At 29.0% G+C, this 19323-nt stretch overlaps 1 protein-coding gene across 18 annotated transcripts in view; it reads left to right on the plus strand.

Annotated features, from left to right (window-relative positions):
• LOC144842352 (dedicator of cytokinesis protein 9-like) overlaps positions 1–19323 on the plus strand; it is a 54819-nt gene that overhangs the window by 26393 nt on the left and 9103 nt on the right. For 4 of the 18 annotated variants that reach the window (XM_078698787.1, XM_078698789.1, XM_078698792.1 and 1 more), the window contains exons 19-34: positions 272–457; positions 780–911; positions 1068–1286; positions 1633–1716; positions 1877–1982; positions 3506–3580; positions 4830–4853; positions 6169–6252; positions 9775–9953; positions 10209–10464; positions 11005–11046; positions 11630–11713; positions 14254–14385; positions 15771–15995; positions 16461–16527; positions 16885–16938. In XM_078698787.1, coding sequence (XP_078554913.1) covers positions 272–457; positions 780–911; positions 1068–1286; positions 1633–1716; positions 1877–1982; positions 3506–3580; positions 4830–4853; positions 6169–6252; positions 9775–9953; positions 10209–10464; positions 11005–11046; positions 11630–11713; positions 14254–14385; positions 15771–15995; positions 16461–16527; positions 16885–16938 — 1949 coding nt within the window. Of the gene's footprint in view, positions 1–271; positions 458–779; positions 912–1067; positions 1287–1632; positions 1717–1876; positions 1983–3505; positions 3581–4829; positions 4854–6168; positions 6253–6547; positions 6587–9044; positions 9078–9774; positions 9954–10208; positions 10465–11004; positions 11047–11629; positions 11714–13267; positions 13349–14253; positions 14386–15770; positions 15996–16460; positions 16528–16884; positions 16939–19323 lie in introns of all 18 variants that reach the window. The other 14 variants (XM_078698788.1, XM_078698791.1, XM_078698795.1 and 11 more) reach the window with 14 other exon arrangements.

Genomic DNA, 19323 nt, shown 5'->3' on the forward strand with positions numbered 1-19323 from the left:
TTCCCAATTATAATAGTACCAAACGAAGTGGGTGCTTGTCTTTTTGGATATCATTTACATGTACAGTATCCACATACCAGACAACATTCATAAACAAAAACAAATTGAAATAATAAAAAAAAATCAATATGGGTCACCCGGCGCAGTAGTCTTTTTAACAAAATAAACTAGCATTTATAAATAGATGCCCACAATGTATCATTTTGCAGATACTTTTGTTTTTTTTCTGGTAATATTACACTTTTAAAGAAATACTTTTTTTTCCACACAGGCAATGCACGCTGTTGAAGAATCAACACTGATCAACTTTCTTCCTGTCATCTTGAATCAGCTCTTCCACATTTTACCGATCGCCTCTGTAGAGGAGGTGCAACTCAATATCGTACGTCTTGTCATACACATTGTAGCTAGTGTGCATGACAAGGGCCGAGAAGACACACTACATTCTTATGTACAGGTTAGTTTGTACTTTATTTAAGTCCGCCCTTCAGTGGCTCACTGGTAGACCCATCCATATGACCTATCCATTTTTTTAGTTTCTAATTATTTCTGTTCTGTCAAAACAATTCTTTTATTGTGTAAGTTAGTTGTTTCTAATTATCTGAGTTCTGTCAAAACAAATTTTGTTTTACAAGTTAGTTGTTTCTAAGTATTTCTGTTCTGTCAAAACCATTTTTTTGTAAGTTGTTTCTAATTATTTCTGTTCTGTCAAAACCATTTTTTTGGTAAGTTAGTTGTTTCTAATTATCTCTGTTCTGTCAAAACAATTCATCTTACAGTATGTGTTCGATAAGGAGAAAGCTATAGCTGACACAATTGGTCGCAAAACTGTACATGAAGAATTAATGAAGTGTGTTGCATCATCGCTTCGGCCAAGTAACGATCCAATCGTCATTAAGCATCTTATGAAAGTGAGTTTATTTATGTAGTAGATATTAATGTAATAGTAATGATATGAATGTAGTAGTAATGTTCATTTAATGTTAACTGACATGATACTGATGTTGATTGATAGAAATACTGTTTAATATATGTATTAAAATGTTTTTGTTTTTTTCCCTCGACAGCACTTGTGGTTCTTCTTCAAGATCTTAGTGAAGTGCATGGCTCAGTATCTGATTGTTAACGACACTCTTAAGTTACCACGGCATAAACGCTTCTCACCAAACTTTGAGACCACACTGCGTAGCCTGGTTCAAGTCCTGATGCCTCACATAATACAAAAACACAAAGAACAACCACAGGAAGCTAAGAATGCTAACTATCACTTGGCTGACTTTATCAAGGTTTGATTCATATAGTTGATTTAAATTCCTGCCATTAATCTTTAACAAATTATTTTTTCTCTCTACATTAGTGTTTTGCAGAATGCCTCTAAGTTTAAAAAAAAATGTTTAATTGTATCCTTTTAAAATCTCTTTATATTCTAATTTTTATAATCTGTTTGTATTTGTGTAACCCTGATAGCTAAATAAAGTCAAATCAAATGAAAGTATATCACATGTTAAAGTTACAAAAGATTGATTTGAGTTTGTGAAACCACCAAATTGTCAAATGAGGTACATTTGGTATCAAGAATGCTATACATAATTGGTGAGAAAAATAATTAATATATTTGTTAACCTTTTTCAGCATTGTTTTACGTACATGGATCGTGGGTTTGTGTTTAGGATCATTAATAGTTACCTGGACAACTTCAATCATGGCGACCCAAAGGTTTGATTTTACTATTTATAAACCAAGTTATATTAAGTATTTATGTTATTATTTAAGTGTTTTGTGATGCTTTTGTGTTGTTTTTTGTCTTTGGAAATCTTTTGAAAATAAAAAAGTACATATCACTATTCATTTTTGTAACTTTCATTTTTTCTTTTAGCTTCTAGTCGAGATGAAATGGGAGTTTTTACGAGTAGTTTGTAGCCATGAACATTTTATTGCTCTCAATCTACCATTACTAAAGACAAGTCAGAAACAATACAAAGGTTAGTAACCACCTGTATGCAAATTAACCAACATTATGTTCTTGTAAATTATGTAATTGTGTACAATTTTCATTTTATTTAAAAGAATCTAAGATGTTTATATTTTGTATGATTGGCATATTTCAAATTTGTATGTTTATATATCAATAGTATATCATGATATATTTGTACTATTGCATTTAAAATTTGTTTGTTTAATATAAATAGTATATCATGATATATTTATACTATTGCATTTAATTTTTAGTGTTTATATATCAATAGTATATCATGATATTTTTGTACTATTGCATTTAATTTGTTTGTTTATATATCAATAGTATATCATGATATATTTGTACTATTGCATTTAAATTTGTTTGTCTATATATCAATAGTATATCATGATATATTTGTACTATTGCATTTAAATGTGTTTGTCTATATATCAATAATATATCATGATATATTTGTACTATTGCATTTCCATTTGTATTACTGTTTTTATTTTGAAGTATACAGTACAGTCGAGACCCCCTATTAAGGGCCACTTTTAGGCATGTCCCCTGAATAGGGGTTCTTTATGTAAGGGGTGCTACAGTCAACTCTTCCTGTCATCCTTTGGTGGGCAAAAATGTCTGCTTTTCTGGAAAGTCTAGTGTTCTAAATGTTTATTGGAGGAGTTGACTATATTCAAGTGTAAACATATTTTGTTTTTTTGAATGATCAAGCGCTTTTTTTGTGTTTAAATTCAAATGTATTATACATGCTGGCATGTAAATCTATTTTAGAGCATGCAGTTAAAATGTCACATGTCACAGAAGAATGAAATATTTTAGTTGGGTAATCACAAAGTTATTCTGCACCATAGGAACAATATTAGAATGTAGACAATCAATGTGATTGATGTCATTAAGTTTTTATTTCACTTTTTTAGGTTAAATGTAATTTCTACTGTTTAAATGTTAGTACTACTATAATGAAAACATTTCTTCTGGTTTCGATTCGTATAATACTACTATTTACATGCTTGGTATTACATTTTCACTATTGTATTATAAAAGAGGAACTTAGTTCCTTCATTATATGTTTCATTGGTAGACATTAGTAAGTTCTTACCTAAGACTATCAATATTAAAATATTTTACTTGTAAAAGTTTTCAATTAAATGTGTTGAATTATGTTATAAATAACATATTAAAAGACGCTTCCTATAACTTGGCAATAAAATTTGATTACAAAAATACAAAAGAGGGTTGACATTTCAGAACCATCAGGGAACCATTTTCTAGAAAAAAAATGTCTGAATAGTTTAAGCATGAGTTAAGTTACATATTCTGTTAGATTTCAAGTAATAGATATGTAAATCTATTAAAATGCTGAGTTTCTTCTATTTAACAACTATGTACTATAGTTTATCTATGGGCTGATTGTTTTATTTAACAACTATGTACTATAGTTACATATCTATGGGCTGATTGTTTTTTAATTCTTTTCATTCCTTTATTTTCATTTCCATCATTTCCTTTCCTCGTTCTTTTTAGTCTCAGCAAAGAAGAAGACAAAATCAAAAGAGACAAAAGCCAAATCAAAACCAGTCTCTTCCTCTGGGTTTAGGAGTAAGGATTTTGGCATGACATTCAAATATTATCTTATTCTTTAATTCTTTTTCTGCTTTACTTTCGTGACTTTTGGATTTCTTTATACTTCTCTTAGATTTAAAGTTAAAGAGTTTGATTCAGAAATTTTAATAAATAATTCATTGGTGTTTTTTTTTTCAAATTCAGAATTTATTTTAAATTATTCATGCTCTCTTTTTTACAAAAAATAATTTTGCTAACAAAAACAAACAAAAATGCAAATTATGCATTGTTAATAAATACTAGTTTTCTTTACTTACTTTTCATTCATTTCTATAGTTGTGTCCATTCTTTTCTTTTGTGTTTCATTCTTTATTCCTGTGGTATGTACTGTGGGACCGTTTAAAGTGTGTTCTGTGGAGTGTTATATTATGTACAGTATTTCTATTTACTTCGTAAATGTCTCAGTATTTCCAATATGTACTCATTATACTACCATATTTTAACTTGGAATTAAATAATAATAAGAGTATAACCTGGTTACGAAATTAGCAGATGGGAGTTTTACTCCAATATTGCTTTGGAATATTTATTTCTGAAAGCAAATGCATGGAATTATACAGCCATGCATGGTATTAATATAATACTGGTACTGGTACTGTATGTAAATGTATTGTGATGGATTCTTAAATTTTGGTGGATTAGCTGGATATAAAGATTATCCTATATTAATCTTGGTCATCTGTATTTGTTAATCCTAACTCATTGAAATTTAGAAAAAAAAATTATGTAATTTTCCACGATTTGTTTATATTAACTTAATCTGTGTTATTCTCACCAATGTTATGTTATATTTATGTATTTGTTGACACGTTTGGTTACTCTGCATGATAGTGACTTTAGTTATAATAATAATGATTCTTTCCTGTTGTTCTTCTTTGAACAATATCATTAAAATACTTTAAATTATTTTAAGATAATTAGCTAATGAATAAACTAACAATAGTTTTACTGTTTTAATTATTTATTCTAAAACTTTGTAAGCTTTTTTAATGAATTTAAAAGTTTAATGATATTTTTATTTGTATGGTAAGGCATAGGTATCGATAGACCTACACAAATTAAGCAACCAGTGCTTTCAACTTTTATTTAGCTACAAAGAAAACTTCTTGTTTTTGCCGTTTATAAATCTACTTGCTCGTAATTTATTGATTTTATTTAAATATATTAACACAAATGTCTTTAAGTTAATTTACCTCCATTTTCTTGTTTTTTTACTTAACCCCAGGTTACTCAGGACTCAAAAAAATTGGTAGGCTGCACTCTGGAATGCTTTTGTTTTATTTTATGTATGGAATGTTCACTTTATGTATCAATTGTTTCATGTTTGTTAATGTGACTAATTGTTGTTATATCAGTTTATCCATCCATTGTGTGAAGTAAATTTAACCCATGTTTAATTTCTGATCCTGTCCTATTCTCAACACAAAACACTCAGAGCCGGCCGTAGCCAGCATGAGGCAGACAAGCTGATTGCCTCATCTGCAATTTTAAATTTTCAATACCCACCCAAATTCCCCAGCAGAGATCGTCATATTTTATATTAATAATTATATTTAAAGCATCTTCGTCTCGTCTGTTTTTAACCTCTCGCTACGGCCTTGATACACTCGAGATAAACATTTCATCTTGGAAACATGTCTGTATGTCTGTCTGTCTGTCCCAAGGAAAATCCCAACTTCATGAGCTTTGTGTAATTCTAATCTTATTTCCAATGATAACTAAGAAGCACTAGATGCTCCCAACATACTTTTATATAAAAAAACAACTGGCTGGTTAGAAAAAGATATTGTGAATTTGTATAAAGGAGATATTCAGAAATGACCCCCTTCCTTTGTTTCCCTCTATTGTCAACAATTGTGTTTCTGTAATCATTATTCTGTTGTGCCTATGTTGTATTTGCATGGTTCAGTTTGTCTATCTTTTTTATTGTTGATTTGTTTACACTTAGATTTAGATTTGTCCTCATTATCATTCATTTAAAAAAAATACTAAACATTTTGTAATTTTTAATCAATACACTACATTATTCATACATTTTTAATACATTGTTACAGTACTAATGTTTGATTTGATAATACTAAAATAGGTATCAGTTATATCTCTCTCCATAAACCCCAATATCAAAATGGACTAATCCGTTGTGCATCTCATCTAATAGGTCAAAAGTTAATATAACCTTTGACACTAATACACATATGCGACGTGTAAAAACATATATCATAGAGATATTATATAATATCTCTATGAATATGAATTCCTATTATTTAGTATGTTAGTATAGATATTACTGTTTGTCAGTAGAATAGCACTGTAATATTTTGATATTAGGTTATTTAAAAATATTTTAATCTCTTTCTCTAATACTTTTTCATTTGGTATTATAACTGATGTACTAACTCATATTTCAAAATACTTTATTTGCTTGTATTTGTATTTTACTTATTTAGACATTTTAATCTTTGTAATTTAACACACAAAACTAAACAAATTGCATCAATACTTGTCAAAGATAGAATCTTAAATATTAAGTCTATGTTAAGTATATTTATACAATTCTACTTAAGACTCCAATATACCAGTACTTATTCCTGAAACAATTGACGGAACAGACGACACAAATGACGATCACCTAATGAAAATACTACGTGGTGAGTGCGTATCCTCGTACAGCATGATGGGATGCATCTAAAGGCATGATGGGATTGTAACCAGAAATCCTACTTGTTTCCATATAGCATGGGAATTTGAACATGAATGTTTATTGATGTGACTTTATTGATTATTAATCCAGATCTTATGAATATTCAATCCAAGTCTTATGAATATTCAATACAGGTCTTATGAATATTCAATACAGACCTTATGAATATTCAATACAGGCCTTATAAATTTTCATACAGTTCTTATGAATATTAATACAGTTCTTATGAATATTCAATACAGGTCTTATGAATATTCAATCCAAGGAACTTTTCTTCGGAGGTATAAAAAAGAATGAGATTTACATTTTTTTGGAATTTGAATTTACTGTTTTTTTTTTATTACACTTTTTATCTTTCAAACTATGTCCTTGAATCAACCTATGTCAAACTCAATTCCATATAAATATTGATCTTATTACTTCTCTTGTTTTTCTGATTTTTTAAAAATTTGCCTTAATGTTCAAATTTTTTTTCCAACACAAAATCTAACCATATACCTGTACTAGTAAATAGCATTTTACCCTTTGTAAAAGAAGAAAGGAAAACTCCTTGTGTACTACTACTCACAACACTAGTGGTATGAATTAAAATAATGGTTTGTAATAAGGAATGTTACGTAGAAAATTGTAAATAAGCTGTTATTACATGTTTGTAGTAATAATGATTGTAATAATTATTATTAATAATATCTATTATATATTTTATTCTTGGTATTTTTATATTTAACATCAATTTGTTTGTTCTTTTACGTTTACAGTGTCTTTATCTTTTCATTTTTCATATTTTCTCTTAATATATTATTTTTGTTTTATTCCATGTATATCTGAAAATTACAAAATGAAATCAAATGCATAATTGTTTCATCCAAAAGAAACAATTTATTTAAACTTATTTTTTAGAAAAAGTGATTTTATTTCTTTTCTTATAGGATACTCCGACTCATACTATTACCGTTCTAATGATGGTGCGTGGGGTATAATTTAAATTCTGGCATCCCCACCACACAAATCACTCAACTATTAAGTCACAAACATTAAGTCTGCACTCAAGTCCAAACACTCACACACATGCTTAATCACTTTCTTGTGTTCAGTCAGTCATGAAATATATTCATTTTTTTTACATTCATTCAGTTTAAATTCTGTTTAAATTCTTATCTACATCATATTACCATAGCAGCAATTGGCATTCTTATTATTCACAATGATCACCATATCACTATTGCAACTTATCACCATGGCAATATTCTCAATTATCACTCACTTTTGTAATTATTTGGGTCACTACAAATATAGCGGTGTATTTGTATGTATAACAAATATTCCATTACCTCACTGTATACATTACTTAATGAAACATTTTTATGAGAATTTTACAAACTTTATTTATAAATCTGTTACTATATTTGCCTTTGTTAAAAAATTTTTAAAAAAAGCAAATATTTTGATGAACACAATGAACTATTCAAACTTCTGTATATGAAATTCTTTTCACTTTTATCAACATTATATTTTTTATTTTAGTTCTTTTTATTTTCTGTTATTTGATACATTTATTATTTATTTCATTATACATTACTTTATAATTCTTATTATTATACACTGTATGTATTAAACTCTCCCAAAACCAAACATTTAAATATTGGCCCAAAATCATATCTCATTTTCAGATATATTTGACATGGTAGGGAAGAATTTGGGCCTTAAAAAATGTTGTTTTTTGGAGAGTTTGAATTATGGGAGTTATATTATTAATTTAATTATTGGTGATGGGTAGTTTTTTATTTAATACAGTTGATAATGTAATTATTATTGGTCATAGAATTATATATTTATATAGATTCTGTTTATATGTCATTTACTTAATTAAGAAATATATGTATTTATGACAATGTAATTTATGTTACAAGTTAATGGTTAGAACAGTTAGATTTGGAAACATTTTTTTTAAACCACTTTGTTTGCATGAGCTCACTATAATTGCATTTTGCCTTGCTTTGCACTCTTATATTATTTATATTTTATTATATATTTATTTGCAACTATATTTAATAATCTTTTCAATTTGCCATTTTTATATTGTTCCTGTTAATAGAACCGTTCATCCAGTGATCATCTATTCAATGACATCATTATCACAATCAATGAAATTATCAACTAACAATGTTCCTCTTTTATGTCAAGTTACTATTTCAATATTCGTCCTTATATAGCGCTTATTGCACAATGCTTCTAAGTGCTTCACATTATTACCCCAGTCATTTTTTGGATCAAACACGTATGGAAACATACTCCCATAATACAGCTATTACTCAGCGCAAAATTGTGTCTTGATCTAACCGGGTACCCATTTATACACCTGGGTGGAGAGAGGCAAACGTAAGTAAAGTGTCTTGCCTAAGGATACAAGCAATGCGATGAGAGTGCATTCGATAGTCCAACACACTTCAATTCTATTCAATTTATTCCGGATTTTACATGAACAATAAAACGTACATACAATACACATTCACACATTCACACACTTCAACAGTGAACTCAATAGCTTTCGATAGGATGTCCCAGCCAGCAGTGACACACCTACACACTGCGCCATACACCCTCACGTGGGTCGTACAAATGTTGATACCATGTTCACCCTATATTATCTGCCTGTCTGTATATTAATCATGAAATGCATTATGCTTGCAATGATCACCCTAAAGCATGTTTCTCTCTTTTCTTTACTTCTTTTGCTAGTGTCACTGGCCAGCAGCAAACACACCATCAAAGGTTTGTGCTTCCTGCTTTCAATATGTCTCTTGCTTTGCATCACAAAAACAAAATCTTTAAAAAAAATTGTTTTTTATATGATGTTCATGTTTGTCTATTGATATTGTTTCTGAAGTGAAAATTTATGTTTGCAAATTTAATGCAATAAAAGCAGTAGTAGTTATTTATTTATTTCAATAATATTTAACAAGGGTGTTCCATCTTCTCGAAGCTGATCATTAGGGACCCAGTATTTAAATAATTAGAAATAAAAAATGTATTTTGTCCTAAAAAGAAGTTTAATTTAAGAATAGCTTATGTACACTCTATTTGTCATATACAGTTAAGAGTTCCCATTATAAACCTGTAGACAAATTTACTCTGTAATTTTAGTATAAAAGGACACTTAATGCCTACATAGAATCTTGTTTATATGAATCAGATGACTGATGTACAGAATTAATTGATTGAGGAGACTACACTATGGCTTACTGTATGTGTCTAAACAGCTTGTTTTTATCGCATAGTACCTGTAATCTGTTTTGCTTATAGAATATAAACATTACACTATGTTTCATTATGACAAAGCAAAAATTATAATATTGTGTATAAAACAGCGCTATATAAAAACAATTTATAATTATTATTAATACAAAATATTATATAATTATATAGAATTTTCAAAGAATTTAAATTGAAATTGTTTTTCTTTTCACAGATTTACAATATGATTATACCTTGACGGAGGAATTTTGTCAGAATCATTTCTTAGTGGGAATCCTGCTGCGTGAGGTCGGAGCAACTCTACACGAAGGTCCAGAAGTGCGCCAGATGGGTATTAATGTCATACGTAACCTTCTCGCCAAACACAGTGCTGATGACCGCTATTCAACAAAGGTAAGGAAACAATGTTATTGGAGGAAGTACAAAATGTCTACCAAGACTAGCTCACTCTATCAAAGTTTAACTTTCTCTCTCTTGAAACATTTTCCGTCATTTCGATATTACGCTTTCCACGATTTGTTTGATAGTTTGTTATTGTGCTAAAGTCTACATTTTTTCCTTTTAAATCTTTTATATTCTAATTTTGTTCTACCAAGACTGGCTAGCCCCTCTATCATAGTTTAAGCATGTACTTATTCTAATTTTCAGCAACATCGAGCCAGAATTGGAACCCTCTATCTTCCATTTGTATCCATTATTCTGGAGAACGCACCACGCCTCAACATCCGAGATGTACCGACTACTCCTGGCATTGGGCAGCATATTAACGGAGATGCCTCCATTGCGGAGATCTCTACCGGTCTTCCTGATGGTCCCCAGCATGAACGCCATGGAAGCATGTCTAGTTCAAAGTCACGCTCACTCAACCGTGATTCAACTGTTCTTGATGCAATCGCTGGAAGAGGTATGTATTTTCTGTTTCTATGCATTTACCTAGGTGATACCTTATATGGTGTTTATCCTTCATCTCACAAAATGTTTAAAGATCGTCCCCCGAAGACATGAAAAATGAATAGGCCATTTTGTAGTTATAATAAAGTTAATCACTTCCATCGAAAAAAAACTAAATTTAATAATATATAATATAAATGAATTCAACCGAAACCCATTGACTTCCTGTCAATTTGACTATTTGTTGCTTTAAATTACTGTTTTTTCAGGTAAATAATTTTTTTCCAATTAACTATTATGTGACAAAAAATTAAAAAAAAAATGTTTTCAGGGGGACAATATATCTTTAATTCCACAGCTGAAAATAGTAATAATAGTATTAGTTGAAATGAGGTGAAAAAGTAATATTTTTTATTAAATTTTTTTTTTCAACATTTTAATTGGATAAATTATGTTGTTTATTTTATTAAATTTTATTTGAAATTACTGGATACTTAATTTAAATTATAATTTATTATAATGTTCAAATTGTTTATTTTCATTCATTAAAAAGACCAAAAGCTTTACACATGTAATATCATGACGGCTCCCACAGGTATTGTTGCTTCATTCATTTCCTTTTTAATTTTGCTGTTCTTCAAAATAACTTTGACTTTTATTTGAATTTGTTATAAAAATTGTTTTTAAAGTTTGCTTTTGATTTTTTTTTTCAATTTCGTAGAATTACAACTATTTTTTTCAATTTCGTTTGAATTAAAACTCAATGTGTGTTTGTGTGTTAATCTTAAAGAAAAATGTTTTTTAGTTTTTAACAGTTTTTATTTAATGAATGTTTTGTTTGTGTTAAATGTGTTGTGTTGCAGTTTATTTATCAGCTTGTATGTTCTTATGATGTCAGATAATTAAACAGATTTGGTAAATTTTTGCACAAAAATACAAATTCTTTGTATATTGATATCGAAATATTATATAAAAATATAACTATTTAAATATAGTATTTATATTCAAATTTTATGTGTATTTGTATATTTTTACAAGAGATACTTTTTAATGTTCTTTTTTTAAGAGATTATAATTTATTGGAACATATATGTGGGATACATTGTGTTATTCTAACATGCATGTTTTTATTATAGTACAACATACTATCACATTATATACTAACTCTACTTTTATAGGAATTAGACATTATTCGCAATCCAACATTAATGTTTTGAACGCATCATCAGACTCTCCAGTTATACGACGCATGAGTTCTTCAGGTTTGTAACGGGCACGTTGATTGGTTGCCATGGTTGTCGCATGATGTGTCAGCCAAGACACTCCCAATGTACAGTGTTTACTCCTAATTAATCAGTGATTTAATATCTTATTATTATATATCTAATTATTAAGTTATATATTTATATAACTTCTTTATTTCAAGAGTTAGAGTTTGTGCACTCTTTGTGTTCATAATCAGTGTACCATGTCCCACATAACTGGCTCAGCCTATATATTGTGCCAGTTCTGCTGTACATTTCAGCAATGACGAGATCTAATAAGATCGAAACAGTACTGTCTGCAGATTGGATATTTATAAAGACATCAAATCCAAAACATGTATCTTTACATAAGACACAGAGTTTATTCGATTTTTCTGATAAAGACACTGTACACATCCATACACATTATGACTTAAACTATTGGAAAATTATCCACCATATTGAATAATAAATAATCAATAATCATATTTTTTATTGCAACTTTGGTTTAACAAATTGAAGTTTAAAAAATATACATTTCGATATAAAATGTAAAAGCTATCATAATGAAACACACACACAATCAGAAAAAAAACACATAAAAATACAAAATTGGCAACCAAAATGTAATCTCCACACCTCACTACATAGACTATTTTTGGCAATAGCCTTAAAAACTTTTAAAGTACATTTCGTAGCGCGTATCTTTCCTCCTAGTTAGAAATATTTTATTAAAACTGATTAATTAAGAGTAATCTGCTGTAAACATTGGTGTATCTTGGTTTGTCTGTCTTGTTTCATCTCGTTGTTGAAGTTTGTTCCAAACACTTCATTCTTGTCTTGTCCTGTTTCCGTATCCAGATCATCTTCATATTTGCCTGTTGTCTGTCTCTGCTTGCAATCCTCATGAATGTTATGGTATATATTGGATTGCTTATGACATTCTGTGTAGCATATTATATATATTTTCACTGATAATCTGCACGATTTCATTTCAAAAGAGTTATTGGTGACGGTTTGATTAAAAACCTTGTTCATGAGATTTAAAAGGATGCTGCCTGTATCTTGTCGTACTATCACAAAACTAAACCATTTTCATTCAATTTATGACAGTGATGTCACTTTCATTGTTGCAGCATTTCTGATAAGTCTCATGAAGTTGGTATGTAATGATGTCTTTATGAGGGCTTACTACTATTTTAGTATTTTAACTATTTAATTAATATTCTTTAACTTGTCAGAGTAACTTATCTATTTCTAATAGGTTCACCAAAAATGTGGATACTGCAAACAATTAATTTTTCTACCTTCTTGACTTCTAGACTCGTGAAGAGAAAGAGGTCAACATATTAATGTCAATGTTTTCATTTCAGAAAAAAATAGTTTTATTTATTAGAAATTCTAATTTAAAGCTATATGATACTTTAATTTGACATTCCTAATTTTGATAATACAAACAAATTTATCTTGACTTAAAAAATCAAGAATTTTTAAATTATTACTTATTATTATAATTACATCATAAATATACAAAAACAAGTACTTTTACCTTTACCCCTTCCCTTCCCCCAGGGCTCAATAACAACGGCGTAGAGAAGAAGACTCGATCTCAAAGTGAAAAGAATAAATATAGGTTATCATGGAGTCTTCCAGGTTCGATACTCAAAAGCAAATTTCTCATAAATTGCTCATTTTTTAAAATTAAATCTCACTTGATAACCGCTTCTTCGTATCAATAATAGCATCTGGATCTACTAGCCTACACGTAAACAAATATGTATATCATATATGTATGATATCTCAGCACTGATAAACAATTTACAATTTGCATGATGTAATATATGCTTTGAATTGCAAAGATCTACGACTCTACGAGTTAATATTTAATACTAAAGAGGGTGTAAAGCTCTGTCTATACTATCGAACTAGCTTGACATATATGTATGTATATATGATATGGACAGGATGATGTCATGTCTACCATATTTTGGCACATCACACTTTTTTTGTAATAGTGTAGACAGAGCTTTAAACTTTGTTCCCACTTGGTCCCAATACAATAAGTGAGTTGACCAATCACTTGTTTGAATTATGCATCGCGTTGTGATTGGTCAAATTACTTGCCTGAATAACTATTTAAAATATGTGGTATTTCAAACCTTGAATAAAAACTTTACCAAATTGAATCTTAAAGTACACATCACTGAGTCCTAGATCATAGCGTTTTAGGAGTAATACTTTATAAAAAAAGAAAATAGTTTTTAAAAATTGCATGAACACAACAAAAAATGAATCAAGCTAGAAATATGCATTGCATGGTTAAACTCATTGTAACTTCATCTAATATATCAGTAACTAAGAATGAATATTACTAAACTTCTTTTTCATTCTCAACATGTTAGCCTTTTTTTTTGAACAAAAACAAGTTAAAAAATGTGCTCATTTTTATTATGGTAAAAACAGCTGTAAGCAGTCATTTATAGAATAAATAGTTGATGTAAAAAGAAGAATAAAATGTTTAGAATTATTTAGTTAGATGCTCTCAATATTTTTTCCAGAACGGCCAAGTTTTAGTCCGCTTATATCAAATCCGAGTACGCCAATTGGAAGTAGCCTTACATTATCCAAAGAAAACTTAATCGATCTTAAAGAATGGGATAATGTTAAACCGGCTATTAGATCATTGCCAGGTTTGTTGTGTGCTATAGTAGATACAAAAGCTTTGATTGCTGTGGCTATTGATGCAGAAAACATAATAAGTAGTTGATTTATAAATGACAAATTTCAAACACACTTGTAGGAAGCCAACCTTTGACCTTCGTTTAATTTTTTTCCAATAAATGTTCTGAATATTTTAACCTAATTGTCAACTTCATCAAAGTATACATGATGCAATAAAGTGAATTAATTGGTTTATTTAATATAATTAATGATTAATATGAATTAATTTTAACAAAATCTCTGGTCACTAAAAATTTGTCATTTATAATGTAACTTAGTGCAGCTTAGTAAACTTATCATATCTTCATTTCCATGCAGTTTTTCTGAAACGGTAGCTTTACTATAAATAAATACTTTTCTTTTTAAAAAAAAAACTAGCTTTTGTTATTGATTTTAACAATTTTTAACAAGTAAACTTGCTTAGTCCAGGAAATGTTTGTCTGTCTGTCAGTTATAGAATATATAAGCATAATGATGAGCTAACAGAAAGAGAATTTGTATATAATTCTTATATATTATATTAGTGCTTGATAACCTAATAGTTTATATTTGATAATGAATTGAATTTGTTTACTTGTAAACAAATAAAGACATTTTGCAAAACCATATTTCACCTTTTTCTGCAATTAACCTCAAATATACTAAATATTTGCATCAGAGATGACTAAAAACAATCTACCTATTTGAGTTCAAATATGTAGAAATAAACTATTTTTCGTAGTAGATATCAAAATAATATTGAAAATGTAATTTCCGGTATGTTCCTATATATTTTAAAACTTGCCCCAACACAATCTATGCTCCCTGCTTAAATTATCTATTTCAAGTAACATTGCTTATTTCTTAACAATATAACAAGACGTATTTTATTTTTGCACGTGAATGTTTTGAGGTATCATTTATACTAATGTTTTTATATTAATGTTTTATATCATTTACAGGAATATTTGCATATAACATGAGACTAACTTAAACAAAAATTGCATTATATAAATTTGCATATACCTAATATTATTTGAATAATTTGTTTGTAATAAACAGTTTATTTATACTGGTGATGTTTATAATAAAAAAGGTTATAATACTAATTTACATAGCATGCACCTATATACAAGGGTATGTTTGCATACAACTAAGAGTTTAATGTTGAGATATATTATATTTAATATATAAAAGTCTAATGATCAGCATATAAAAAGAATTAAAAATGAAAATAGCCGCCAATACTATATATAGCTCATCTCTCTTTTATCATGCCTTCGTAAAATAATAGAGAACTTTCTGTTAAAATGCTGAGTGTCATATATGCATTATTACTCTTTAATTTAACTTCTTGCTAAATTTCTTGTTGTAGGAACTCCAAATTTACCCAACAAGCTTGACAGAAGTCACAGTAACTCCAGCACGTCTTTGAGTAGCACTGTGACCAATGGATCTGCTGTCCCCTTCCTCGACAAAGATGATAATCGCCAGGGCAGCATGAGGTCAAAATCTGTTGTCATGTTTGATCGATTGGCAGAAACTGAAATTAAAGATCTACTTATCTGTCTACTTTCCATTGTCAAGGATATCAATGAAGGTAAATTTCATGTTGACAATAATAAATAAAAAAACAACTTTATTTCAAAACAGATGCAACACTTGAATCACCAGATAGGTGTTTTCCACAAATTATAAAACAATTATAAAACAATTTACAGAACTTATGATTCCAAAACTATTTACAAAAATAGACACAACTGATAAAACTTAAAAAATAAAAAATATTTCAATATCCCATCAGTGGTTTGTGCCAGTTAATTCAGAATATATATTAAATAAGGAGGTTCTTCTCACTGTAAATGTGTAACATAAAATATTCATCCATAATCTGAAATCCATATATTAGATACAATATGGATAAACTTTAAGTTCAATCAACAATTTTACACGATTTTACTTTATTATTACAGTATATACACAGAAAGGTAATATACTATATAGCTGAAAACTAATAATTTTAGATTTTCTTCTACATTTTATTGGACTGTTTTGTTTTTTTCAGAGGTGATGCTTGGCTGGTGGGCACAGGCGTCAGAAGATGACACTCTACAGTTCTTTGAATTAATGATGTAAGTAATCACTTAATTAATTGGGTGACGTATGTAAGTTTGTCCTGTGACTCTAGTACTGGCCTAGCCCTCTTAAACCATAGGAAGAAGGTATGTTTTGAACTTAATATGTTCTGTATGTACCATACAGACTCTAATACTGGCCTATAATCCCTATTTAAAGCTCTGTCTACAATATCAAACTAGTTTGACAAAAAAAAGTGTGATGTGCCCAAATATGGTAGTGATATGACATCACCATGTCCATATATGGACACATCACATTTTTTTGTCGGATAAAGTTTGAAAGTGTAGACATTGGTTAATGTTATGGGTTTAAAGCTTTATATTGTTAAATATGTAAATTTTACCTTACAGGACTTGTTTATTTCACTTTCGATACATTGGCAAAAAACAGATCATTTCAGCAAGGTAGGTTTCAATTTTGGTACTTAGATTTGATTATAAATTATTTTAGTGTAGCATTCTGTTACAAAGTTGACAAAACTCAATCAATAACTTGTCAAATAAATTTAAGTTTATAAACCATAAATTTAAATATTCTTAAGTATTTTATTTAACTTTGTTTTGTGTGATTTGTGTTATTTGTACATTTTCACAGTTGTTACTCTTCCATTATTGCAATTCCATTTTATTTAACCATGGTTGTTCTTCCATTAACACATCAATCCATTGTAGTTTATCATAATTAAATAATAACTCAAAATTCAGTTATGCAAATCTCCTAATTAAATCAAACCATTCAGTAACATTTGAATTATAATTTGTATTTAGTTTGTCAAAATAATTTTCAAATAAAATAATAATAAACATTCCATGATAACCTTACACGCTTTTGCTTCCTCTAGTAATAAGATAATCCAAAACGCTAATTCAGTCAACTCTCTCAATACAGCACTTTCTGAAATTGGAAAAAAAACTCCAAAATTGCATTTGATTCTGAAAACCAGACATATTAGGCCAACTGTATTGGGAGAATTAAACTACACATTTTGTTTATTTTGCATATTATTATTTGTACCATTTGCTTGCTATCATTACCAGGCCGTTCACCAGAAAATTGCATAAAAGCTGCTTTGCTGGTCACTCATACACAATGTAGGAAGTATTAGCATGCACAAGTGATTTGCATGAAATTTGCATAATGATACATGTGGAGAATTGGGTTGAATGGATTTTGAAAATTAGACTCTCTAACCTTAATTGAATTATTTAGAATAATTAGAATAAAAACAGATAAATTATTCATTACATATTCAAAATTTGCATGATAAAATGTTTGTTATTCCTCCTCTCCCCAGCCCCCTGTCCCCTCCCCACTCTACCTAACCTAATGCATCTTGTACATGACCATTTGTCTATTCTTTTGAAATGTGAATGTCTTTTGTGTAGTATATATTAAAACATTTATGTTTGTGAAACACTGAAACTCTCTAAATCTGGTGTAGGTTATTATATTATTAGTTGGTAAAATTAGATATATTTTCCACCAAAATAATATCTTATATTCTTTATACAATATATTTAACAATCTTCAATTTATTTTCTGCATTTCTGCAGGATTATGGTATTTTAATAATTTAGTAATTTCAAAGTTTAAAGGTTAACAAGTTTAGATAGATTGAAGGTAGATTCACACCTAATACAAATTTGGTTTGGTATTGGTAACAAACTAAAGAAGAAGAATGTTGGATCAATTTTGGGTTTGGTGTGAATGCAACTTTAAACCTGGCCTTATGAGGGACCATGTCAAAATGATTCTACTGCAGTTACTGCAGTAGCAACTTTTTTTTACCTCAGTAACGTATGATTTTAGGTTTTTTCAATGTAGTATAGTATAGTTTACTAGGTTACTGCAATAAAAAAACAGTGTGTATAATTATTGAAGAATTACTGGCTAAATAATTGCAAAAACTGGTTTACAAAGAAAACTAACTGTAGTTATGTACTACAGTAACTGCAGTAATTCATTTTGACATGGTACTTAAGTGTGACTAAGTAGTTACTTAATTGATAGTTGCACAGTTAACATTATTCATTCATTGTTTATATTTTCTTTTATGATTTTTGTCATCTTGATCAAATCCTTTCCAATGGTAAGCCTATCGACATCTGCATGTTAGATCAGCATTGTTTGGTATTCTTGTGTTTGTTTTAACTAACTTTTTCAACTAAGTTCTTTACAACACAAAATCTTGATCTTTATTGGCAGTGAAGATTTTGCCAATTCAAAATGAACATTTAAACTGCACACAAACTTCTGTAGTGTTGTTTTGTTTTTCAACAATTTTTGAATATTTATTATATTGTTTCAAGTGTTCACTTCTGTGTTGGGCCATTGACCCACGGTTTCCTATTGGGCTATTTGCCAAATTTTTAATAAATAATAAATAAATTATACACTACGGTATATTGGTTTCTGCTTCTGCCATTTAAGCTATGTTCGGTAACTTTACTGGTTACAGTTCTATAAATCATACATATTTCCAAATTTGCTATTTCAAAATTTTCCAAATACCAGAAGACAAACTGAATCATACACAATAATAGATGATGGAGGAGGACTTTGAATGGCAGCACAGTGTACGATAGAAAGAATCAATTGCTCCTTTCCAGTTATATTATTATAATACCCTCATCCCCTCATCAATAGTTAATCTGCCTTAAGGGCCTTTCACACCTGTTATGGTACGGTTTCGGTCCGCTGCCGGATGATCAAATCAAACGTCAATGTTTTCATGTGGCTATAGGCACATGAAAACGAAACATTTACATTTCGATTTGATTTGTTGGAGC

Source organism: Antedon bifida, chromosome 5 (genome assembly GCF_963402885.1).
Source record: "Antedon bifida chromosome 5, ecAntBifi1.1, whole genome shotgun sequence".
In the NCBI taxonomy this organism is placed as follows: Eukaryota; Metazoa; Echinodermata; class Crinoidea; order Comatulida; family Antedonidae; genus Antedon; species Antedon bifida.